This window comes from Alternaria atra (assembly GCF_907166805.1).
Source record: "Alternaria atra isolate CS162 genome assembly, contig: 29, whole genome shotgun sequence".
NCBI classification, from domain to species: Eukaryota; Fungi; Ascomycota; class Dothideomycetes; order Pleosporales; family Pleosporaceae; genus Alternaria; species Alternaria atra.
Window position 1 is genome coordinate 1,717,342 of NW_025091327.1, and position 23,886 is coordinate 1,741,227.

Genomic DNA, 23,886 nt, shown 5'->3' on the forward strand with positions numbered 1-23,886 from the left:
GGCTGGACAAATAACGAGCTAGGAGTTGAGTAGCTAAAGCACTTTAACGCTTACACGAAGACTCGCGTTGTTAGTGCGCGTCGTCTGCTCGTCCTTAATGGCCATAGGAGCCACCACTCTCTTAAGTTTCAAGAGCTCTGCAAGGAGAACAACATCTACACGCTCTGTATGCCACCTCACTCATCTCACCTACTCCAGCCTCTTAACGTTGGCTGCTTCTCGCCGTTGAAGCGCGCGTACAGTCGTGAGGTAGAGAGCCTGATCCGCCACCACATCAACCACATCACCAAGCTCGAGTTTCTGCCAGCGTTCAAGGCAGCCTTTGATCGATCGTTCACATCAGTCAATATCTGCTCAGCTTTTCGAGGCGCAGGCCTCGTGCCTCTCCAACCAGATACTGTACTATCGAAGCTTGACGTGCAGCTGCGTACGCCTACTCCAGCTGCCCTGCCAGAGGCCCTCTGGGAGGCGCGTACGCCGAGCAACGTACGCGAGCTTGAGGCTCAATCAAAGTTGATACGTAATCGCGTTCGGCGGCACAAGAGCTCATCGCCTGCCTCTATTATTAAAGCGATTGACCAGCTTAAGAAGGGCGCTGAGGTGATAATGCTCTCAGCTGAGCTGATGCGCGATCGGATTGCCAGCCTTGAGAGGGCTAATAAGGCAGCCTCAGCGCGTAAACAGCGTAAAAAAAGCGTATACAGAAGCGAGGGACCTTAACAAAGGGAGAGGGAGAGGATATACTCGCTCAACGTGAGGTTAAGCAGCAGATTTCTCGTGAAGAGCGTCAAGGAGGAGCGCGATCAGGACTCAGCCGCCAGGCTCTGGCGCGCTACACGAGGTGCAGGGAGACTGGCCACAACTCACGTACATGCAAGAAGGATACTAAAGATACTGCTTAATCTGCTATATAAATATCTATATATCATATTATCACGTTGTTAAGATATACGACTGTAGAGGTGCGCAAAGTTGGTGGGGTGCGGCGCTCGCTTGTACGCGGCGCTCGCTTGTAAACCATGTTAGCACAAGAAGAAACGTGAAAAAAAAGAAGTCGCACCATTGTGATCATATTTACCATCTTGAGGTACTAGGTGCTAATTCATTAGCTGAGGATCTTGCTGCGAACATGCGATTGCCAGCTAGAAGCGAGGTTTAGGCTGCATAAACAGCTGCAAATTGGTGGATTGCAGGTGGAGTGGTGGAGTGAAGAAGTGACTAGGGACCGTTGGCGAGATTGGAGCGGGCATCAAGGGTCCACCTGCCAAGGCGCTTGCACCAGCATGCTGGGGGCAACTGCGTCCAAGACTCGAAACACGCGCTCGACACCGTCGCATAGTCCTCTCATCAACCTCAGCGCTTCTTATAGCCCAACGTCCGAGGCCTGAGAGTCTATCATTCTTACACATCTGCCACCACTCCGGTCACACTAATTTGCAACAATGGCAGGCCGGTTTGTGCGAGCTTCCAAGTATCGTGAGTGTTGATGTCCAACTGCAGCCCAGCTTACCATGCTAACAACACCGACCAGGCCACGTCTTTGGCAAGGGCACCAAGAAGGTACAATCGAATGCGGTTGAATGCACCTACATATACTTACTGTCGTATAGGAGCAATGCTATGACAACCTTCGCATCTCCAAGAACGCCTGGGACACAAACCTGATCAAGGTCAGCTCATTCGCACGCGACCTCGTCAGACATGCGCTCACGCTCTCTAGGCCAACCCCGAATACATCTCCGTCAACTGGGAAGCCAGCGGTGGCGGCGCCTTTGCTGTCATTCCCATCAATGAGCGCGGCCGAGCTCCCGACCAGCTTCCTCTCTTCCGCGGCCACACTGCTGCCGTCCTCGACACCGACTGGTATGGTCGTACAAGGGATGAGATGGAGCGGACACGGCGCTAATTGCGAGCAGGTCCCCCTTCAACGATTCGCTCATCTCTTCGGCCTCTGACGACGGCAAAGTCGGCATCTGGAAGGTGCCCGAAAACTTTACCCTGTGGACTGATGCTGATGAGCCAGCTGATGTCGCTCCTGTCGCGAAGCTGAGCGGCCATATGAGGTATGTTCATGCGCCTCGGGCTGGGTTCGCATCTAACAGTGTCATAGGAAGGTTGGCCATGTCCTCTTCAACACCGCCGCCGAGAACGTCCTCGCCAGTGCATCTGGCGACTACACCGTAAAGCTCTGGGACGTCGAGGCCGGTCTGCCGCAACTCACGCTCAAGCACAACGACATTGTCCAATCGCTGTCATGGAGTGCCGACGGATCCCTCCTTGTCACCACGAGCCGCGACAAGAAGCTGCGCGTGTGGGATGTGCGACAGGAGAAGCCCGCCCAGGAAGTTCCTGGCCACCCTGGTGCGAAGAACAGCCGCGCTGTATGGATGGGTGAGACCGACCGCATTGCGACCACTGGTTTCTCTCGCATGAGCGACCGTCAGCTTGGCCTCTGGGATCCGCGCAACCCCAAGGAACCCATTGGTGGCTTCCAGATTCTCGACTCCATCTCGGGTGTATGCATGCCCTTCTGGGACGACGGTACACAGTGCTTGTACCTTGCTGGCAAGGGGTACGTACACTTTCCCAAGTCTGTAAACACCATACTAACATGCGCAGTGACGGCAACATCCGATACTACGAATACGAGAACGACAAGTTCGAGTACCTCTCCGAATACAAATCTGGCGACCCGCAGCGCGGTATCGCCTTCCTTCCCAAGCGAGGTATCAACCTGCACGAGAACGAGGTCCTTCGCTGCTTCAAGACCGTTAATGATGCCTACGTCGAGCCCGTATCCTTCATCGTACCCCGCCGCTCCGAGATGTTCCAGAGTGACATCTACCCTCCCACAACTGGCCTCAAGCCTGGTGTCTCAGCAGCGGAGTGGTTTGGCGGTAAGACCGCAGCGCCTCCCAAAATCTCACTCGAGAGCGTGTATGAGGGTGAGGCCCCCAAGGAGGTGGAGAACGACTACAAGCCCTCCCAGCCGGCAACTAGTCAGCCCTCACCCGTCAAGACTGAGGCGCCCAAGCCCGCGCCAGAGCCTACGCCTACACCTATAGCTATCCGTGGACCCCCACCTTCTATGAAGGACAACAAGGACTCTATGGCGTCGGCAGCTTCCAAGTTCGCAGACAAGGACGAGACTTCAGACAACGAGAGCGCATCGAGCTTTGAGGAAATCCCGAAGCCAGCGGAGCGCCGTACTTTCACCGCTGCCCGTCAGGAAGAGAAGACCAAGGGTCCGACCATCACCAAGGAGCCCGAGAGCGCAAAGACCACCCCGACACCCACCCCTGCGCCTTCGCAGGCCAGGTCTGCCCCACCCGCCGAATCTACTTCCACACCCGCCGCATCTGCGCCGACCTCCACACCCAGCACCGGTGGCCCTGCCTCTGCCCTTCGCGATGCGCTAGGCGATATCAAGTCCCAGCTTGAGCAGCAAAACAGGGTCATGTCGGACCAATCTGATCAGATCGCACTTCTGCTGCGTGAAGTCTCGACACTCAAGGCCAAGGTTGCAACTTCAGAACCTTCGGACCGCGAAAAGGATGAGCGTATCAGACAGTTGGAGCTCGAGCTTGAGGAAGCTAGGTCTTGAACATCAAGATCTCAACTTCCCATGCTTGGTGCTGACAATGTTAGAAAGCTGAATTGGGACTACCTGGATTTGATCACACATCAAGGTGTTGTCAAGAACACGTCGTTTGGATAAGATTCCAGGGACATGGGTGACACTGTCCGGGTCGGAGAGTTGTTGCTAGGCAATACGGGGTCGATGTATGATGTTAGGGGCTGTTTTGTGTATGCGTATCGTCTGTCTGTCGAGCTTGCTTTCGTTAGCAAGGTGTTTGGGTTAGCGGCATTGTAGGGCACAAAATTTATTACTTCTGGTTTAGTGGCTGTTGTTCATGTGTTACACGCCTCGCAGTATCGATGATATCAGGCTATGCAAGCCAAGTATGGTGGCTGAGACTGGGGCTGTGCCTGCGGCCTACCTGCTAATCTTTACACCTAGACTGACTACAAAACCTCCTGTCACTACTCACTAAGCGGTCACCGTATTCTGAGGCATTTGAATCGCATGGTGCTGCTTCGTTAATGCACTTGCAATATGAGCGAGAGTGCCAGCAACAGTCAGCGCAAAGAGCGAGTCGTCAATTTATATCCTGACTGGACGACTGGCTAACTGATTAGTAAAACGTTTGTAGCGTACTGGTTTGAGTGGGAAAACAAGATGATGGTTTTATCCTATTTGGTTCCGAGGGATAGGTGGGGCGAGACAGATACTGCAGGTATCTTGCAGACAACTGAAGTACAACACGCGCAGAAAAACACCTATTTGGCTAGCAATTAACACGGAAACACATAAGATGGTTCGGTTAGCTGTCCTATAAATGGGGGGTTCTCTGCTTCTCTGCTTCTCTTATGTACATACAGAATCTCACTTAGCCGGAGGATGCAATGAACGCGTTTTCATTCATTTCCCGCTTCATAACGACTTAATTGCCCTTCTCTTTCATTTTCCGTTGGTTAATGCATATCTTATCGACCCGTAGTGCGCGAATTCGGTCAGTGTAAGGTAGAGGTCGAAGGACGTCATGGAGATGTGGCGAAACTTTGATGACAGGTCCTGCCACCTCAATGCTTCTCTGTTCAATAGCGACACTCCAAACGTATGACAACATCTCGTATCGGGAATCCTCTTTGACGCTAGCCATGCAAACTTCTCACTCCACAAAGTCGTCAGGGTCGTCGGGTAACAAGTCTAAGACGCGCATTTGGCGGCCGGCTGCGCATTGGGATACTAGGTATTAGATCGATCACCTCCAGTCACGAGAAGTCCATTAACCTACCGAAGCCGTCATTGTCAGCGAGTGAGAACGAACGCATGTGGATGCAACCAAGAGCATAAGTCTATGTAGGTTGGAAGGGGCATCGTGCGTTGGGCAGCGTCAGACCTGAGTAGCTGCTGCATGACGACCGAAAGTGGGGCTGCGAGCACAGACTGTAGAACTCAACTTCATCTCTCGCTTCAACCTGGGGTTTATCATCACCACCTCATCCCGCGACAATCACCGTATCTGCATGAACCTGATAATTACACAATACACTTCACTGGTTGGTACTGCTCTAGTCAATGCGCCTACGTGCCTCCAGTAGTCGCGTTCATGTTCAATGACACTTTCATTCCCCTCATCCAGATTCGTTTCTTCTATGGTCCTAGCTTGTCTCCTTCGGCTGGCGATAGAACCCAGCTGAGGTACTCCAGCATGTTCATAGTCACGTTTGGCAACTTGAGTATTCCCCAGATTCCTTCTGCATCTGATTTCGATTCCTTTTGCCAGTGTATCTTCGTTTTCACTCATGTTGTTCCTACGAACCGTCATATGTTCTTATGCATCCTGGCATTACGTTGGTTAAGCTACGGGTCAAAATTATCATTACTACAACATCTTGCGCCTCGCCGCGCTACCAATCTTGTACTACTCAGTAAGAACAATAGAATGCCATTATCCGCATATCGATTATGATCTAGGGCTGCTCCGCAAGCCGAATTCGAGACTGGATAACAACAAGCGACATGGATATATTTGGATCCTCTCAGAAGCATGGTGCAACAACTCCCAGCGTTCCTCAATCAGTCAACTTTCCCTTTTGATACGCGCACTTGAGCCGCGTCATCGCAGACCCTGAATCGCAGAATGCACAGACTCATATCATCTGCTTCTGACCGTTCAGTGGCGATGAGCGTTTGCTACTAGTTTCCAGGGTCTAGCCGTGCCCATTGTATCAGTTCTAATGGTTCACCAGTGCGAATATACAAAAATCTTTCGTTACCTACCAATAGCGCACCTAGACTCTACTTCCTCAAAGTTTGCAACTCCGTCAACTCACAGCGGCTCATCACGATAGCAAGCAACTATGAAACACATTCAAGATATTGACCGACAGGAGAGCCAGTATGTATTCCTGAGCTAGCCACCTCGGATGATTGCTTACAAGTTATAGTGCGGCGCAGGCTGTGTCGGTTGCCTCGACCCCAGTTCCTGACTCTTCACCTATGTCAGAGTTTTCTGGTACTCCCTCTTTGGAAGTGGTTAGTGCGAGCTTCCGAGGTGATGCTAATCGCGTTAAAGCGCTTGTAAATGTCGGCTCGGGTGTTGCTGGCGCGGACGAAGATTCTGCGGGCGAACAACCAAGTGACGACTATTGCAGCAAGACATATTTTGGCCAGAAGGAACTCGATGTAAGTACCAGACATCAAAAGTCAATCTTCACTTGCTTACCTAACGACAGCATCATCTGAGGGATAGCCGATCCACGTGCGCAAAGAGTCGCTTTGGAAACAGCACTAGTGGCAGTGTGTACGCTTGTCCACGGTGCGAAGCCCAAATGTCTAAGAAATATTCTACAGAGGTCGGCAGTCCATTCATTTCTCAAAAATACATATTACTAACGTAAAAGTAGCGTCACATCAAAGACTCCTGTTGGAAGGTTTGCGACGAGTGCTGCAGATCCCAAAATGCTACATGCGACGCCTTCTATACTGACGGCGCATGCAAACATTGTGTGCAGCAGGGGCTATCATGTACCAAACACACGGAACCAGTGTCAGATTGTGTTCCTGGGGTGCTCACAGGTGCACCGCCACAGGCATATAAGTCAGCTCCTAGATCTAGCCGCGCCGGTACAGCTGCACAGCGTGACAAGGGCAAGCGCAAAGCCACCGAGTCGCCAGATGCCAGCCCAAACTTCAAACCCGTCGTAAAACGTGCAGCAGCTGTCGCCAGGAAAGAGAAGCGAGCAATTGTTGGCCTAAGTGATAAGACTGTACGTCCGCGCCCGCCAGATAAGCCGCAGTTCGCTCCAAACGAGAAGCTTCGAGAATGGCAGCGTGTTAGGCAGAACAGTATGTGACCTTTGGCTTCTCTAGTTTAAACGGACATTAACGGAAACAGTCCCAGTCAGTGGCTTGCAAACTCTGAATCATCAACATTCGCACTATCATGTTCTAAACGCACCGCCATTCCGACCAACAATCATGACCAAGCGCGTGCAACAAGATCAAGGACTACCATTGCCGTCTTTAACTTCGGATATACTCCGCTTGACACCCGGCCAGCAATATGATGGTCGCGATGTCGTGACTGTCGATCAGGCTCTGAGTCGTTGGCCACAAACGCACAATAGTGCTGGTCGTATGCAGTATATTGTGGGCCCAGCCGGAGAGGTTTTGAACCAATCTATGATTGATGGTGACGAGCTGCTTCAGAAAGTACGGCACCAACAAGCACGTATAGAGGTCTGGGCAGCTCGGTACGACAACGCGTTGCGTGTAAACCATGTGCCTGCACCACTCAATACGGCATTTCCGCCACTGAACGCTCATCGCACTAGTTTCAATGACGCACATCCCCCAGAGTCTCGCCTGAATCGTTTCCGACCTATCCAGTCCGCCAATTTCAAGATCTTTGAAGACGCTGCTCGCCGGGATCTCCGATCAAAAGACTTCGTTGCAAGTGCGCCAGGGTCTCGTATGCCGTCTCGACAGTCCTCGCCTCAGCCATCCCAGCATCTGCGCGCACCGGCACGTCCGCCGCCGCCTGAGCAGTTCCCAGGAAAGGACCCGATATCTCAGACTACGAAGGGATCTGTGGCTCGGGAGCTTACGCAGCCAATCGCCCTACAACGCTCCACTTCGTTCATGGCAGACAAGAACGATGCTGTACTGACGCTTCGCATTCACAGCAACACGTATGACATCAACAGCACTCCCATCTTTTCTATCCTCAGAATCCGCATGTCACAAATATTCGGCCCTCGTCTGGACGCTTATTGTCAGCAGCGAAGCAAGGAGTACGGCGTGGACTGGGTGTTCATTTACCGATACGCCTTAGGCGGACCTGAGAATGCTCAGCGCGAGCGCTACATCGAGATCGACTACAACATGACTCCAAACGACGTCCAAGATACCGAGCGTGCCGAAATCAAGCTCCGAGATATGGACACCATCATGGTCATGAAAGCAAAGTCCCGCATCGCAGCCATGGTCGAGAGTAGTTGTAATGGAACTGAAACTCCGCTGTCACCAATTGGTTCGCAAGTCTCAGAGGAAGTCGTCGAAATCATCAACGGCGAGACCCCAATCTATCAAAATGCCGGCACTATCGCAAACTGGCACCGCCTTGTTGAGTCTAAGATGATGGAGCTACGTGGTCAGATCACCAGCCTCAGCTCAGAGAACCAAGTTCAGAAGGCGATGATGGCGCAGCAAACCCATATGCTCAATGATTTGGTTAAGCGCAACAATGAGCTGATGCAGGGCAAGTACGGTTGTGCCGCTGGCCGTATTGGTCAGATCCCCCTTTCTGCTGCTCAGTTCGCTGCCACTCTCGGTGCTGGCTTTCAACATGGTCCAGCAGTTCAGCGTAGCCGTTTCGTAGATCGCCTAGAGGCTGTGCGCCAACCTACCGAACATATGTCATCACCGATTCCGATGCAGCAATACCGGTTCCCAACCTCTGTTCATGGCATGCAGGGTCGTCGACCTAGGTACGATAGCGGCGCGCGCGAGGCATTTCCAGACTTCCAGAAGAACGGTGTGCCTACGATACAGCCTGCACAGTTTGCTGCACACGTAATGGGCGACAGAATGGCTTCTCATGTCCCTGTTCCGCAGCATATGCGTCGCGGAGGTGGTGATGGCGGTGGTGCGAGCGCATGCATTGGCAAGGTTGAGGACGTAGAGATGGAGAGATAGGGCTTCAAGTCCAGCTGCAAAAGACACTGGCGCTCCATTTCTTTGAGATGATGAGGCGTCGAAGTGTATCGTCGAAAGTGAGCCTTGGGCCTGTTCTCAGATGTAAAGGTATGGGGATGGTTAGATGACAGGGTGCCTAGCCACCTTGACGTCGGTTCTCTATGTATCACCTCTAATGTTTAATAGTACAGCTCGGTCGATGTGACATATTAGCTTCGCTACACACACGTAGCGACGCACTTGTCTTCCATAAGCAGTAGAATATACAATGATGTTTCTCAATCAACATATGTTTCCGCGACTTGGTCTCAGGGGACAGTCGACCTTCTCATCCGTACAGCCTGTTTTGTGCCTTGGTAGATTGCTTCTTCGACTTACGTGTTACTCATATAGCATAGTTTCCTCCGAGAGACGATTGAGGAAGAGATACGATGGCATATCGTGATATTACAAAAATGCTATGCTAACGCTAAATCGACAGTAGTATCCATCATGTTGATGGCCAACGCTGTACGTTTCAAGCCATATCCTGTGATGTCCCAAGAATGGTTTCTAGTCCCTAAACGCCCGGATATCATGCTACAAAGTGCCGTGATCCCTTAATCACTAGCATACCCACTCTCCTTCCCACACTTGACATGCACCAACTCCGTCTTGCCTTCCCCATCGACAACAAGCGCGGTCAACTTTCCCCCACTCACACATCCCGTATCCAGACCGTAGGAATACTCATGTATGTTAAGCCCTCTCTTCCTGTTATGCCCATAGACCACCGTCGTCCTGTCTTCCTGCTTTAATTTTTCCTGGCGATGGTTCCAGAACTTCTCCCAAGGGGTGCCCGCATGTTTGCTACTAGGTATCCTCGTCTTAAGATCGATAGTGCGCATGTTCATAACGTGGAACGGATCTTGGTGTTCGAGAGGCGTGTCGGGGACGAGGCCGGCGTGTACGCTTACGAGGTTGCCCAGGGTTGGGACGGTGCCGACGCGGAGGATGACGGGGCATTGTTTGAGGTATTCGATTTCTCTCCTGGTAAACTGTTTTGCTAGCTTACGCAGCTTGTAGTCGCCGTGCGACTGGCTGACTTGGTCTACGAAGTCTATTTTGGCGTCGGGAGAGTCGTCGGGACTGAATTTGAGGACGTGACGGTCTTGCGCTTCGGCAATGGAGAGTAGGAGTTTATCTTCCCAGTTTCCGCGGACGCAGGAGGCGCCGATGTTTTGAGCGAGCTTGATGACGCCCGGCGAATCGGGGCCCTTGGCTATCATGTCGCCGGTCAGCACGAGGTGGTCATGCTTGTGGTTGAAGTCGATCTTCTTGAGAAGATGCTCCAGTTCCTTCCTACAGCCATGAACGTCGCCAACGAAGACGAGTCTGCTGTGTTTCTTAGGCAGATGCTGCTCGTCCATGTCGCTGACTTGTATCATGCCCGTGAATTCCGGGCGCACATTGCTGCCGTAGCTCATCGTTGGTGTGTTGTTCATGAGGTGCAACTCCGTCTTGTATACCGTCCGTCTGGGACCCAGGTACGTAAACCAACTGATTATAAAGAGGATCGCGATTACGAGATACGTGCCACTATGGCGCTTTATCCTCCGCGGGATTCGATCGGTTGTGCGTGTGATTGCCGCCTGAAACTTTGGTGGGATCAGGAAATCGTCGTCGCGTGCGTAGAAGCCGTCTTCTTCGTCTGATACGTCGAGATCGTCGCGGTAGTCTGGTATCTGCTCGATGAGGGGTCGTGGGCGGTTTTGCGCGTACGCATAGGGGTTATCCCGATACGACGTCATCGCGATACGTGGGTCGAAGGAGATTTCTTGCAATGCGCTCTTCCCTCAAGGTTGTCTTCACAGCATACAATGCAGACTTGAAATGGGACAGTGTGTATTGTGCGAGAGTGGTGACAGCGCTATAGCACTCCCTTTTATGTTGATCGAAGAGTCATTTCCGCTCGATGTCTCTTGCTCAGGTCCTTGCTGGGGTGGCAGTTGGGGGTTCTAGGAGGTAGCGTCGAAGCAGTGATATGGTAAAGTACGCCCAAATGTCAGCGACGCAAGGCCACATGGGCGAAGAGCCCTCATAACAAGACCGCTGCTGTTTCGCATTTGTCGAAGACCATCTAGCGTTCCTGGCCCACCCCAGCGTCGATCTCAGGCACGTGCCGGGCTGCCGGCACACTTGGCAGAAATGTGGGCCGTCACATTAGGGGGTACACGCGTAACCCACGTATGCCAATAAGCCACTTCACGCAACTGTTGTGAAAGAGAAAAGAGCTAACATGCCGGAGGTGCTTGCATCGCGACTCGGGAAGTGCGCAGGACTAAACATGGGGAAATGTACTGCGCGCCTCCTCCTGAAGCTTAGCGCTGTCTGACCAGGCAGTCGTGAAGGATTTACGCCTTGACAATCAACAGGATCCAATTCCATCTCGACGTCACACTTGTTCTTTTGCCTCAGACTCGATAATGTTGCGCTTAAAGAAACCAAACCCCCTCAAGATAGTTGTATTCGGTGAGGAACTTGTCGGCAAGACATGCTTTATTGACATGGTATGCAATCCTTTCCTCAACATCCTATACGAGCATGACTCTTGTAATGTAATGGTTACCAATTCCTGCTGCAGTTCCTCGAGGGCAAGCACTTTATTCGCCATAGCGCTGTTGACTCCGAACCACTTTCAAGAACCATTTCGCATGCAAACGAGACCTGGAGCCTTTCATTCATAGACTTGAATCTCAATGGCAGCATAGCTCCCAGTTACCGTGAAGTCATGGATACTTATATAGCCAGTGCCCATGGCGTTGTTCTGCTATACGATATCACATCTCTGTTTACCTTTGATCATCTTATCCAACATACGTACCTGCATATCTGGCACTGTCGCAACACTGTATTCATCAAAGATGGCACAGAAGGGAGCATGCAAGGAGTGAGGAAGAGGTTTGGATGCGTGGTAGTTGGTAGTAAGAAGGACATCGTCGACGAGGATAAGGGGAAAAGGCAGGTGAAGAAGGAAATGGCGGAACAATGGGCTGCAAGTCAGGGTTTCCGTCATATCGAGATCAGTTCGAACGAGAGGAAAGAGGTTGAAGATGCTGTTCGAGACCTGGTAGATAGTGTGCAGAGGGCGAGAAGGATGGATGCCAGAGATGTTCGAGATAGCAAGAGTGATGGGAAGGGGTGGACCAAGAAGATTAGCAAACGAACCATTGGTGGGTAGTTCAGAATCTTCAGAGATGAGTGCTATCAAGGCTTTGATCAAGTATAATTCGGATCAGAAAAGCTACACAATTTCAAATACCACTGCGAAGCAATGCATGACGTAGCATCGGGCTTATCTCCGCACACGCGAGTGCATCATCCAAACCACGTTCACATCATATCCTCACCATTCGCATTTAAACGTTCCCGATTCCACCTCCAACACTCCTCATAGATATACAGATACAAGATTATATAGCGATTATGTCTGCCTCCATCGTCGAAACGTCCCCGTTGACTCTTATATCGGCGACGCCATCACCGTTTGCACGCATGAATCGCATAGCGCTCACTCTAAAAGGCATACCCTTCGAACTCAAGAACGAAATACCTTGGCAAAGCGCAACAGAAACACCAAAATACAACCCTTTGGAAAAACTACCCATTCTGCTCTTCCCAGATGATCGCCCGCCCGTTTACGATAGTGCGCACATCCAAGAGTACATTGTGCGCAAGTACGCCGACAAGGGACCAAAACTAATCACCGACGACATTGACCTTGATTTGCAAATTCGACAAATTGTTGTTCTCAGCGAGGGGTGTATGGACGCCATTGTAATAGCTCGGTTCGAAGGTCGACGTGAGAAAGAAAAGCAGTCGCAACTCTGGCTCAACAGACAAAATCGCAAGATCGATGGTGCACTGCGGGCTTTCGATGAAATGGTGCGCAATACGAAAGAGCAAGGGAAGGCCTATCTTGTTGGTGATGAGTTGATGATTGCGGACATTGCGGTCGTGTGTGCTGTCGGGTTCATTGAGTTCGCAGAAATGAGGCCTGGATGGAAGAGCAAGTACGAGGTATTGGCGAAGTGGTTTGAGGAATTAGATCAGAGGAAGGTGTTCACGGACACGAGGCCTGTAATGTTTAACTTGAGCGAAACTGTAGTATAGTGGATTACATTGTCGCTGTGAGATTGCTGAGCTTCGATAGTTCTTGATCGCAGCTTACTTCCTAGATGGATCATCTCCTGGTGGACCATTTTCTTCGCTCGTGAGATCAATCATACTCTCCGTACCACTCTCTTCGATCTGCAGCTGCTGTGGATACCAGATGTAGAAGCCAATCATGACTAGTAGCATCAAAGCACCATCGAAAGCGTACACCGGCCACTCGTTCAGAAACAGGTAACTTTCGTGTCCAGCGATGAACTCGACTAGTCGGAAGATGTTACGAATCGAGATGATGACAGAAGTCCCGTATAACATCCAGAGCACACTCTTCCAAGGGACGTCGACATGTTGACCATAACTGCGAAGATGAAGTGAGAACTTGCGGTGGAAAAGTATGCAGCACCACATGAATCCCGCGAAGATGAGAACTTGCAGTCCCAAACCTGTGACAATGACGCCGTTTCCAACATTCACCAAGTTTTGCTGCGGAGGTGAGGATACGAAGTCAGTGTGTGTCTCATATACATTTCGTACAGTCACAACTTACCTTAGGTAAGAACCCTGCTCCAGTTGACTGTATGTTGAGACAGAGGAGATCACCTGCAACGAAGATTCGTGTACACCATCGAGGCGAGATGTAGGAGAAGCGTTCGCCGTGGATAGCGCGCACCACGCGCGAGTACACCATATACAACGTTCCGGCGTACAGGCACGGTGGAAGGAGGATGAAGATCGCTTGTAGGAGGAATGGAACGATGGAGCCTGTATGGTGGGTTGCTATTGCGCGGCATGCATAACCGATGGGCTCACCTGTGAGGATGTTAGTTCATTGAAGTGCATAGGACAGAAAATGGTAGACATTTTCGAAACATACAAAAGCCGCCAATGACGAACGGTATACTATACCACGTTCGGCATCTATACATCTTATAGGTATGCGCCAAAGTCAATATGAGGAAGAGAGCTCCGAACGTAATGGCTGCCGTAAAGTTGGGCACGTATTTCCAGAGGTAGGCGCCTTTGTAGGTTTCAAGCGTCGGCATGGCTAGAAGATGTTTTGAGCAAAAAGACACAAGTGAACGAGTGATGTGCAAAACCAAGGTTTGCGTACGAGTCGAAGAGAGAAAGGGAGACTGCAAGATACAACACCACGATTAAGGAAGGGTTGGAACTCTTTATATGAGACGTGTACATGCACCCAGGCATTTTGGTCTCCTCTTTCTTCTATCTAGCAAAGAGCCAAGAGCTTGCATCTTGATAGCCATTGCGTTCAGACACGTACAACGCGGAACTGTACAACGATCGATGTGTAACGGCATGGATTGGAAGTAGGTGGCTAGCCGAAGCCAGTGAAGCTTGCGAGCTGGTATCAGTCCTTCGTCCGTGCAAAAGGTCTGTTGCAGTTAGAATGGACTACTAAAGTCATTATAACCAGTATGCAGCCGTTGGGGCTTGTCGAGGAGGTGAGACGGAGGATTTTGCGCTTACCCGAAGAAGTCGACACGCGTGTTACGTCAGCCGAGAGTAGCGCTAGCTGGTGGGCTTCAAGCATCACTGCCCACCCAGGCTTCCGACCTCTGCACATATGTAATACGCGTGTTACCTGATCTCTCGCAGTCATGGAACTACAATGCTTCGGCGCAGCCATAGAAAGTCGAGAGGCGGGTGCTTGGAGTGGTGCGTCCTTGGTTCTCCTTTTCCGCCTTGACAATAATCCCCACTTTCCTTGCTTGGCTAATATGTTTCTGTAGTAAACGACGGCATGTAAAAGTGAGCATTGCTTTAGAAGCCCTTTAAATTCTACTGATAGAAGCGTCATCATCTCTAGTGCGATGAGAACCGCCCCAAATGCAGACTATGCACTGTTTCCGACCGGGAGTGCAGCTTCGCATCTCTTTTGACCCCAGATGCGCGCTCTCGATCCGTGAGCCCAGGAGTCCAGTATGGCCTTGCTGTTACAACGACGCGAAGCGAAGCACCTTCATCACCCTCTGCACTCTGCGACAAGCAGCAGACAGTTAATCGATCGATCGGTGATGGCCATGCCTACTGTGAGGAGTCCGTCAACCAAGGTCACATGGAGCTTCTCGTACACGCAATGCTCAATGAAGAGATGTATAATTTTGCGGTCGGTTTTGAGAAGTTTCATCGGGCTGGTCTCGCTCTGGGTTTCGAGACGGCTTTGAAGGCACCATACCTCATGCACCAAATTCTAGCTTTCTCCGCTTACCATTTAGCGCATGGGAACCCGGACCGCTCAGCCTACTACCGTCATCAAGCTGTGTCCTTGCAGACACGTGCGGTCTCGATCTTCAATACCACCAGAGTCGACGTGAACCAGCTCAATTGCGTACCGATGCTACTCTTCTCTTCAATGCTGGGTCAGCATCTACTGGCGGACACACTTGCAGTACATCCTTCAACTAATATTGAGAGCTTCATATCACACTACATCCAGTGCATAGAAATGCACAGAGGGATTTATACCATTGCTACTTCTGCATGGCCACTGCTGATGAAGTCCGAGCTCGAACCAATATTGTCAATGAGCAAGGACTTTACTTCCCGGCAACCTGAAGGCGACGATTGTTCAATGGTCAGCAGTCTTATCGACCGTACGGATGATATGAGCGAAGAGGAGAAGCACGCATGTCGAACTGCAGTCCGCTATCTGCAAGTCGGGCTCGATGCAGCACAAAGGGACGAAGACTTGTTGATCAGCCGGTACCAGATGATTTGCGAATGGACTATGTTGATTCCTCCGGGATTTACCAAACTCTTGGCCGCGAAGCAGCCCGTGGCCTTGATAGTGCTCGCACACTACGCAATCTTACTACACTTTGGCAGACATCTATGGCAAGTTGGTGATGCAGGATCCAATATCTTGGCCATTGTTGAGAAATATCTTGGTTGTCAATGGGATGTTTGGTTATCATACCCACGAGCGAGAATAGTTGATCCCGTCTTGCGGTAGACTACGCTCGACTGCAAGGCTGAAGTGGGGCACGTCACCCTTGTACGAGCCTACCAATCGTGTCTGAATCGATGCTTTATCTCCCTTTCTCTCTTTCCAGCTTCCTACCTCGATATCATGTTATTGTTTCCGGACCCAGACCTATGATGGTACTCCGCCTTGCAGGGCGTAAGTAAGCTGTACATCGCCAAGGCGCACACCTACGAGGACTCCCACCAACCATCTGCAAGCATGTATCGAACCGCACTACCGGGCGCAGGAATGGGTTTACAATGGATGATGGCGACCCGCGGGCACAAGGCATATCTTTCGATAGACAACGTGTGCAGCACGCTTACCGATGACAACGTCCGTTTGCGGACGCTGCTGAACTTTCAAGTTGCTTTTAGGACTTTTGTCAGCCCTGTTCTTGCAACCCTCATCGTATCGAAGTTTCTCTGTGAACAACTGTAGTTGGTCATTCTACTCCAAACCATCTGATATCGCTGCTCCAAGGTCATAAATCTAGACTCAACTTCCCAAGTCAGATAAGGCCCCAAGACACCACCAGCGCATGATTCATCTACGGGATCACTCCCAGTCCTCATTTCATTTACAACAGTCATGCCAGGCACACAGTATTTCGATATAGGCGGTCCAGTTCCAGTGTGGTTCATCACAGCAGCATCAAGCGGCTTCGGCAAATCTATCGCCCTTGAGGCCTTATCACGAGGTCACAGAGTCATCGCCAGTGCCAGAAGCCTCTCTCGCATTGCAGAGCTCAAAGATGCGGGCGCCGATATCATGGTCTTGGACGTCACTTCCTCGTTGAAGGAGCTCGAGAGAGTAGCGAGAGAAGCTAACGACAAATACGGGTACATCAACCATCTGGTCAATGTCGCTGGCTACGTGCTCGTAGGCGCTGTAGAAGAGACCTCGTACGCACTCCGTTGTTATTGGTGTCCAGGTTACCAGATATGCTGACAACATCTAGCCCAGAAGAAGACCTCAAAGCTTTCACAACAAACGTTTTCGGCACCCTTAACGTCGCCAAAGCCTTCCTGCCCTATCTGCGCGCCACGTCTGGTCATCGCACCATCGCAAACTTCGGGTCTGTAACGTCTTGGTATAGTGGTGCAGGCCACGGTATATATTCGGGAACCAAATGGGCTGTATCGGGTGTTACGGAAGGGTTGCGCGCGGAGCTAGCACCCTTGGGCATCTTTGTCACTGTCGTTGAGCCAGGTTGGTATCGTACTGCCATTCTTGCAAAGGACGTGCAAGCGCAAAGTGAGAAGCGTATCGATGCGTATGAGGATGGCGAAATTGGAGAGCTGAGGAAGGCGCTGGCGGAGACAGATGGGAAGCAGATAGGGGATACGGCGAAAGCATGTAGGGTCATCGTCGATGCTCTGACGATGAGCGGATGCGCAGAAGGAAAAGAGATACCAATTAGGCTTGTGTTGGGGAAAGATGCGCATCAAGTGATTAGGAAGAAGTGTGAGGGTACGTTGAAACTGTTGACGGAGTGGGGGGGAGCTGCTACCGATACGGATTACGATTAAATAGGGATCTTTTCGTGCATCACGCATACCACAGTCTTTGAATAGTCAAACATCTAAAACTGCTGTTTCATTCCTCGTTTTCTTCTTCGTACGAAATGAAAATTAGTGGTAGGGCAGTTTCCATTTTCATGATAATTGAGCCCAGCAACTCGACCTAAACCATCCGCGATACCTTAGGTGATAGGAACTTTAGTGCCCATAAGATGTCGTGTAACAGTTGGTGTTCCTGCACCATCTTCAGGTTGAATTATTGTAGAATCTCACCGTTCAGTGAGTGAGATACGTCTTGCGGGTTTATATTAGCCAAGCGCGTTCTGGATCGATTCTTCCAGCATCTGAGTCCGGTCTGATGTGTCCGGTCTAGTGTCTCCGTTGGTAGCTGTCCGAACATGAGGTTCAACCATTCTGGGTCATAATCTTGAACCAATGGAGCGGCTGGGACAAACTCAATGCGGGATCTTGCTGGAAGAGTGGCGCTTCGTTTGGTCCTTGGAGTGGTGAGTTTGCTGGACGTTTACCCTTCCCTAAATTATCTGACCGGTGCATTCTGTACTCCCACATTATACCATCGCCACCTATTGGAAGACCACCCAATAATGGTGGATGTCTGAGCTGTTATCACTTCAAGCGTCGCATCTGAAACGGCATGTTGTCTTGTTCGAGGCTCACAACTTCAGCCTTTCTTTTCTTCCTGCCATACTGCTTCATCTCCTTCCAAGTTTGAGGCGCTTCTTCGTCAATCAGGATTGCATTGTCGCGAGCCACTTCATATTTCGCAAACTCCGCTAGTCCCGCTGCCGGTTTATTGACCGATCCTATATACCGCCTCCCATTCTTCCAGTCCAATCTTGGTGAGATATAATAGCTTATAGATAGCCGAGGGTCTGGTTCGATATTCAGAGTTTCGATGAATGGCTCTCGGCTAGTTTCATCACTGTTTCCCCATGATTCGATAACTTTGTCTGCGTTGAGGATTCCTTGTGTACAAAGTCTGTATTGGCTTGCAGTAGTGCAATATTGTCGACATGCCATACTTCATCACTATTGCCAGCCTATCGGCCTAGAGCTGATCGCGAACTGCTGAAAGTCAAAATCGGCAGGCTGAAGGCTGTTGGCGTACTGCAGTTCTCTTAGCCGCCGAGTGTAAAGCTCATCTAACACATGGTAGAGCGCCTCGCCGTCGTTGTTCGCGGATTAGATAAGAATGAAAGATTGAAGCTACTTCTAAGAGACAAGATCGTCAGTCAGATTTGAAAGCTCATGCACACGCATATATTTTCAAGGCTGTGTTCATGCGGCTTCAGGTCTTTATTCGAGATGTGGCAGCGCATGATCGCACAGGTACCAGATCCGGTCGAATTCGATACAAAGAGTTGTTACTCGTGAACAAAGGCACAATGAGGACTGTTTCCCGTGACATATTATCGCTGGAGATCCCAGTTCTGTTACCTACACAGAGCGATGTATCAAAGACGTATGTCGGATGTTCAAAAGCGTATGATGTTGTATGCATCAGCGTGAGCGTATGTTGTTGTGGAAGAGTAGGAAAACGCGTCCAAATGCTGTCGGAGTTCCTTCATATCGCGGACATCGAAACACCGCACCTCTGTAAGTTCCCAAAGCGTGTTCGTGCGATATGGGCGCTGATGAGAACGGACGCGATGGACGGGATTGATGGCTGCACGCGATCTTCCCCGCAGATCTCACGCTAACCTCGTCTGACGATCCTTTCAGCCGCGCTTTTATCTTCATCCGGTCCACCATCGTCATGATGAATTTACCATCCATCTCGAAGCTGCAACCTTGGTACCAGCATGTAACTTAAAGTTTGCTAACTCTGCCCATGCGTGAACAGGATTGCAGCTCACACAAAGATTATGCAATGATCTGGAGGTAGAGAAGGAGCTCGGAATATAGAGCCGTCATGCTTCCGCGGATTTTGACACTACTTGTGCATGACACCACTTATTGGATTCTGCTGGTGGTTTACCCGGTTCCTGCATATGTTGATAACACCGTACACGGGACAGCTGCAGCACGCCTGATCTCCACTCCGGCTACCAAGTCAAACGACTAGGCAACGATCGCATAACCAAGAACCCGGTACCTGGTACATTCATTCAATCATCAAACTACTACCTATACCCTTTTGATGCCAACTAAAACGTTGAAGACGCCATTGAACCCAAACTTCAGCCCTACAGCATGTCATGCATAGTACAGGAAGAGGAGCACGCAATGGTGGGGCCACGATAGGAACGGTAGGTGGCTTGCGATACCAAACTTTAAACTCTGCTTTCGGGCCACACAAGGCGCTGTTCATCCACATCCGAGTCAGGAACGTGCCATGCCCCACCATCACCTTTTTGCTTTCTCGTGTCAAACCGTTCGTGATCTCCACCTTCCACATCCTTCAGCTCATACGACTCATTCTGGATAACGGCTCCGGTGGGGCCTTTAGCGGTATTCTCATGCCTGTTGTCGTTGCTATTGTTGTTCCCGCTACCCCGGCCATAGCTTTTCATGACGCTGCGTTCGCGACTATGGTACTCATAAGACCCGTTTTGCGTGCGACCTCTTTGCGCTTTGCTGAAGAGGGCTTTGGTTGCGGGGATGGAGGCACAAAGGATTCCCACGTTAATTTCGACCATGCTCCATACGTTGATGGGTACGCTATCGAAGAAGGGATCCTTAGATTCCGTGTAGATGCCAACTGAGTAGAGGCGCACGATTGATGCGATGCAGCTGAATGCACCGAGGCTGAAGATTACTAGAAGAGCAAGTTTCTCTCGTCTCGGGCGCTGGACTTTGAGCAGCGTAGGTATGGGAAGAAGCAGAATCCATATATCGGCGATGATATTGATAGCGCTCGTTGCTGAACGAAATGTTAGTATGTATTGAGACAACGAATATGTACACCCACTGTAGAAGAACGCTGTCGTGTTGATGCAATGGCCTGGAACCTGCCCGGTCAAGTCCCACATCTTGTGGAGTGGAATACACTGTGCCAGACATACGATCACGCAGACGACGCCGAAAGTAGCCAGAAAGTAGATTGTACCTTTACAAAGGTATTCAAACCTTTGCTCGACAGCTTTGGAACCGATTAGCAGTATCCTCTTGTTGAGAGCATTGAAACTGACCGATGCGTAGGTAGAAGAAGAGAATCGAGATTTTGATAGCGTTGACGATGAGATAGTAAACTATCTCAATCGCCAACGTCCCTTGGATTTGATTCAACATCTGTTGGAGCTCCAGTACTTTGCCACTGAAGCCCATACCATTGTCACGCAAGATGAAAATGGCGACAAGATAGGCGACTGTGAACAGCTGCTCACGTTAATGATTGAGCAGCAAGTGTCTGCGATGACGTACGAGCGCGAATACCATAGCATAGTCATCTTTGCCTGTATTTTGCACAATGAAAGTACGGGTGTAGAGTCGGAGAGCGACACAAATGACTGATGACGATTATTACAAGGACAACTTCGGCTGCTTGATCTTTGCTTACTTGCGAGTATTGTGAGAGCCGTGGAAACGCCTACGCAGATATCTTGGGTTACCTGCCCCATCGTGGTGTGGACTGGGTATCGATCGAACAAAAAAGCAAGAACATCGATGCAGTGCAACACTCCCGAGATTCTTCGAATCTACGGCCAGTTAAATGCATATGAGACATAAGAGCGGCTCGTTTGTATCAGAACTTGCCCGCCTTGAGTACAGACAAGCGATAATAGGCCACATAAAGTTTGGAGATGGAGGCCGTACCAGCAACTCCCGACATTAACCAGCTTGCGACAAGCAAATCCATGCAGGAGCACGGGTCAAACGCAGGACGAACGGAAAATCTGTACGCGTAAGTCATAGATCATATTTTGGTGGCTGACCACTATACTAAGCGATGCTAGAGCCATAAAATCAGCGCGGAGATAAGCGAGTCGGCCGTGGATGTGGCGTAGGATGTGGAGTCTGGACAGCGGATGATGGTGCAATGCAGTTAGCGGCAAGCCAACGAAAACAGATATCTGGCCAATTACACATCAGTCGAAATCAGGTGAGATCGAAAGGATTGGGGACGTTCGTGGTCGGGATGTTGCCCTACTATACTATACTGAATAGGTTATAAGAGAAAGCTAAGGCTGAACTTGTCGGTGCAGTGGGGGTCTGCTGGTTCTCTACAGCACGCTCACGTGCGCGGAATAATATCCATGGGCGTCCACCAGTGGGGCATTGTACATCCAAACGAGAGTACTTGGCGGTCTTGCCGATTAGTCATGCCAACCTCCATCGCTTTGCGAATTCTATCCCCTCCGCCAATGTACCCACTCTTGCGTCGATAACGTACCCTTGCTCCGCGAATTTGATACACTCATCATATAGATCATTCAATGGAACGGAAAACGTCTCTATAAACTCGTTCTCTTCGAGCTCGGGCTGTGGGTTCTGGTTCTCTGGGAGAGACATGTCGACTGTAACATGGATCATCCTGAGGTTGGTATTGCAGAAGCCTGGATCTAGATGGAGATTAGTATACGAAGCAGAGATGGTAGCAAGTAATGCTAGTGTAGTGGATGCGACAACAAATGGTGGTCGTGACACAAGCTCTGTGTGTAGCACTATCGCCAGCAAACGACCATGGGCAGGACGCAAGACGAAGAGGATAACGAGTGTCATTGAGTAGCCTCACTCACCATTGAACATGATTGGAGTAGCCTGAAACTGAATACCGAGACATGCAGTCAGTGCAAGTTCTATTGACACTCAAAGAGCTTACTTACGGTCTTATCCGGCACGAGTTCCCCAATGTACCCTGTTTCCTCCTTGAGCTCGCGGATAGCGCAAGTCTCTGGACTCTCGTTCGGATCCACCAAGCCAGCCGGAACTTCTATGACGGTCGCGTTGACGGGTGGGCGCCATTGCTTTTGGAGGATGATCCGAGGCTCATCATTGGGCTTCGCCGGGTCTTGAAGAATGGCTGCAACGCCGACGCCGTCAATGTCAGATCCCTTGGGTCGAGTGAGACGCTCTCCAGACTCCCATGTACGCTCAATACCTTTGGGGTCAGTGTAGGTGATTCTAGGGATCGTCAATCAAGTTTTGACGCAAAAGCTTTTCTTTTAACGCAAATGTGAGCGGCTTTTGTGCCTTCGAAACTTGGTACATTTGTAACAACCCAAAAGAAGCTGAGCGCGTGCGTGGGCGACAGCAGCTAAACACTTACTTGACAAGCGTTGCCCATTTTGCGTCTTTGTTGTCCAAGGGCTCAGTCTTAATCACCCTGGAGTTGTCGGAAGATTTGTCTTTTGAGGCCATGACAGTGGTTTGATACAGGGAAGACCGGATTACCTGGCAGTTTCGTGCTATGTAGTGTTGGCGTTATGCGAGGAGAGCCCTTCTCCAGGGTGGCCGCTAGACAGGATGTGTATGACGCCATACATCGCGAGCTGCCAAGACCACACACCCAAGATCTTCAGAAGCTCTTATGTCGAGATTCCCTCGGAGCGCGCCTTTATGACGCTACTTACCAAAGGAATATGGATACCTACAAACTTGTCTGAAAGATAGCCTTCCAGAAGTGCCTCGTTCTATGTGCATACATTGAGAGGCTAACCGCCCTTTGCCGTGTCTCACCCACAACTCGAGACTTGATCTTCGCACAATTCGAGCGAAACTGCCGGATGCATGCTGTTCAAACCTCTGCACCCGGCTTTCGCATCGCGCAGAGAGCTACTGCGCGCTGCTCGTCAGATAGGAGGGAACAGCAAGTGGAAGCTTGGCATTGTTTGCAAGAAGACGGAGCGGAAGCTTGGGCGTGACCTACATCATGAGGACGGGGGCCGAAGCTCTCTATGACACCACCACACAGAGCGTTTCGAAATGACGCGGGCGCGGACTGGAAGTTACAATCGATAGCGCGACGGACCTTTCGCCAGGTGCCCATAATTGGTCCTTGGCTGACCATAAGCGACATGTTCAAAGACTGCAATCTCCTATCCAGCACGTTATCCCTTTTCGCATGACGGGGTGAGATGAACATAAGTCCCTAAGGCGCACACTATAGGCATGGCGGCGTTGCCGGCGCGGAAAAAAGTACGAGGTGGATAGCTACCGTGGAACCGCCCAACTTCAGGACCCGCCAAGCCAGGGCTGAAGGCTTTTCCGCCAACGGTCACCGTATAATGCTGAAGACATGTCAAACCTCAACGCTGGGCAATGGCCGCAGTCTGCCAATTTCGCAAACGTATGCTATCTGGAAACCGGACCTAATTGGAAGTCGGCAATGGCGTGCTTACTGCGACATCGTACTCACTATACCGCGGAGCAAGGTTCTCTTCCTTTACAAGCATCAGTCGTGACAGAAGCTACCGCGCCGCTGAAGGAGTCAGAAGCGAGTAACGGAACGTTTCGTTTCCACGGACGTTGGCCCATTGCATGCTGGTGCGACAGGC

General features: G+C 50.7%; 9 protein-coding genes across 9 annotated transcripts; 5 read left to right on the plus strand and 4 right to left on the minus strand.

Annotated features, from left to right (window-relative positions):
* Window positions 1-1,442: 1,442 nt before the first annotated feature.
* On the plus strand, window positions 1,443-3,718 carry ALTATR162_LOCUS8890 (uncharacterized protein; the record flags this gene model as incomplete). The annotated part of the gene is made up of 8 exons (XM_043316523.1): window positions 1,443-1,476; window positions 1,532-1,560; window positions 1,611-1,670; window positions 1,721-1,863; window positions 1,917-2,063; window positions 2,111-2,572; window positions 2,620-3,597; window positions 3,649-3,718. The coding sequence occupies 8 exons, from the start codon at window positions 1,443-1,445 to the stop codon at window positions 3,716-3,718; spliced, it is 1,923 nt and encodes a 640-aa protein (XP_043172458.1).
* A 2,210-nt stretch (window positions 3,719-5,928) lies between these two features.
* Window positions 5,929-8,767, plus strand: ALTATR162_LOCUS8891 (uncharacterized protein; the record flags this gene model as incomplete). Its single annotated transcript, XM_043316524.1, has 4 exons — window positions 5,929-5,966; window positions 6,016-6,253; window positions 6,709-6,916; window positions 6,966-8,767. 4 exons carry the CDS (start codon window positions 5,929-5,931, stop codon window positions 8,765-8,767), a joined length of 2,286 nt encoding a protein of 761 aa, XP_043172459.1.
* A 599-nt stretch (window positions 8,768-9,366) lies between these two features.
* Window positions 9,367-10,557, minus strand: ALTATR162_LOCUS8892 (uncharacterized protein; the record flags this gene model as incomplete). Its single annotated transcript, XM_043316525.1, has 1 exon — window positions 9,367-10,557. The coding sequence occupies one exon, from the start codon at window positions 10,555-10,557 to the stop codon at window positions 9,367-9,369; it is 1,191 nt and encodes a 396-aa protein (XP_043172460.1).
* A 980-nt stretch (window positions 10,558-11,537) lies between these two features.
* On the plus strand, window positions 11,538-11,987 carry ALTATR162_LOCUS8893 (uncharacterized protein; the record flags this gene model as incomplete). The annotated part of the gene is made up of 1 exon (XM_043316526.1): window positions 11,538-11,987. One exon carries the CDS (start codon window positions 11,538-11,540, stop codon window positions 11,985-11,987), a length of 450 nt encoding a protein of 149 aa, XP_043172461.1.
* A 245-nt stretch (window positions 11,988-12,232) lies between these two features.
* On the plus strand, window positions 12,233-12,919 carry ALTATR162_LOCUS8894 (uncharacterized protein; the record flags this gene model as incomplete). Its single annotated transcript, XM_043316527.1, has 1 exon — window positions 12,233-12,919. One exon carries the CDS (start codon window positions 12,233-12,235, stop codon window positions 12,917-12,919), a length of 687 nt encoding a protein of 228 aa, XP_043172462.1.
* Window positions 12,920-12,973: 54 nt separating this feature from the next.
* ALTATR162_LOCUS8895 (uncharacterized protein) lies at window positions 12,974-13,962 on the minus strand (the record flags this gene model as incomplete). Its single annotated transcript, XM_043316528.1, has 3 exons — window positions 12,974-13,402; window positions 13,467-13,729; window positions 13,794-13,962. 3 exons carry the CDS (start codon window positions 13,960-13,962, stop codon window positions 12,974-12,976), a joined length of 861 nt encoding a protein of 286 aa, XP_043172463.1.
* Window positions 13,963-16,496: 2,534 nt separating this feature from the next.
* On the plus strand, window positions 16,497-17,437 carry ALTATR162_LOCUS8896 (uncharacterized protein; the record flags this gene model as incomplete). The annotated part of the gene is made up of 2 exons (XM_043316529.1): window positions 16,497-16,810; window positions 16,867-17,437. The coding sequence occupies 2 exons, from the start codon at window positions 16,497-16,499 to the stop codon at window positions 17,435-17,437; spliced, it is 885 nt and encodes a 294-aa protein (XP_043172464.1).
* A 2,285-nt stretch (window positions 17,438-19,722) lies between these two features.
* ALTATR162_LOCUS8897 (uncharacterized protein) lies at window positions 19,723-21,009 on the minus strand (the record flags this gene model as incomplete). The annotated part of the gene is made up of 5 exons (XM_043316530.1): window positions 19,723-20,312; window positions 20,361-20,531; window positions 20,581-20,767; window positions 20,813-20,898; window positions 20,949-21,009. The coding sequence occupies 5 exons, from the start codon at window positions 21,007-21,009 to the stop codon at window positions 19,723-19,725; spliced, it is 1,095 nt and encodes a 364-aa protein (XP_043172465.1).
* A 700-nt stretch (window positions 21,010-21,709) lies between these two features.
* ALTATR162_LOCUS8898 (uncharacterized protein) lies at window positions 21,710-22,750 on the minus strand (the record flags this gene model as incomplete). The annotated part of the gene is made up of 4 exons (XM_043316531.1): window positions 21,710-21,951; window positions 22,129-22,156; window positions 22,216-22,513; window positions 22,659-22,750. The coding sequence occupies 4 exons, from the start codon at window positions 22,748-22,750 to the stop codon at window positions 21,710-21,712; spliced, it is 660 nt and encodes a 219-aa protein (XP_043172466.1).
* Window positions 22,751-23,886: the final 1,136 nt, after the last annotated feature.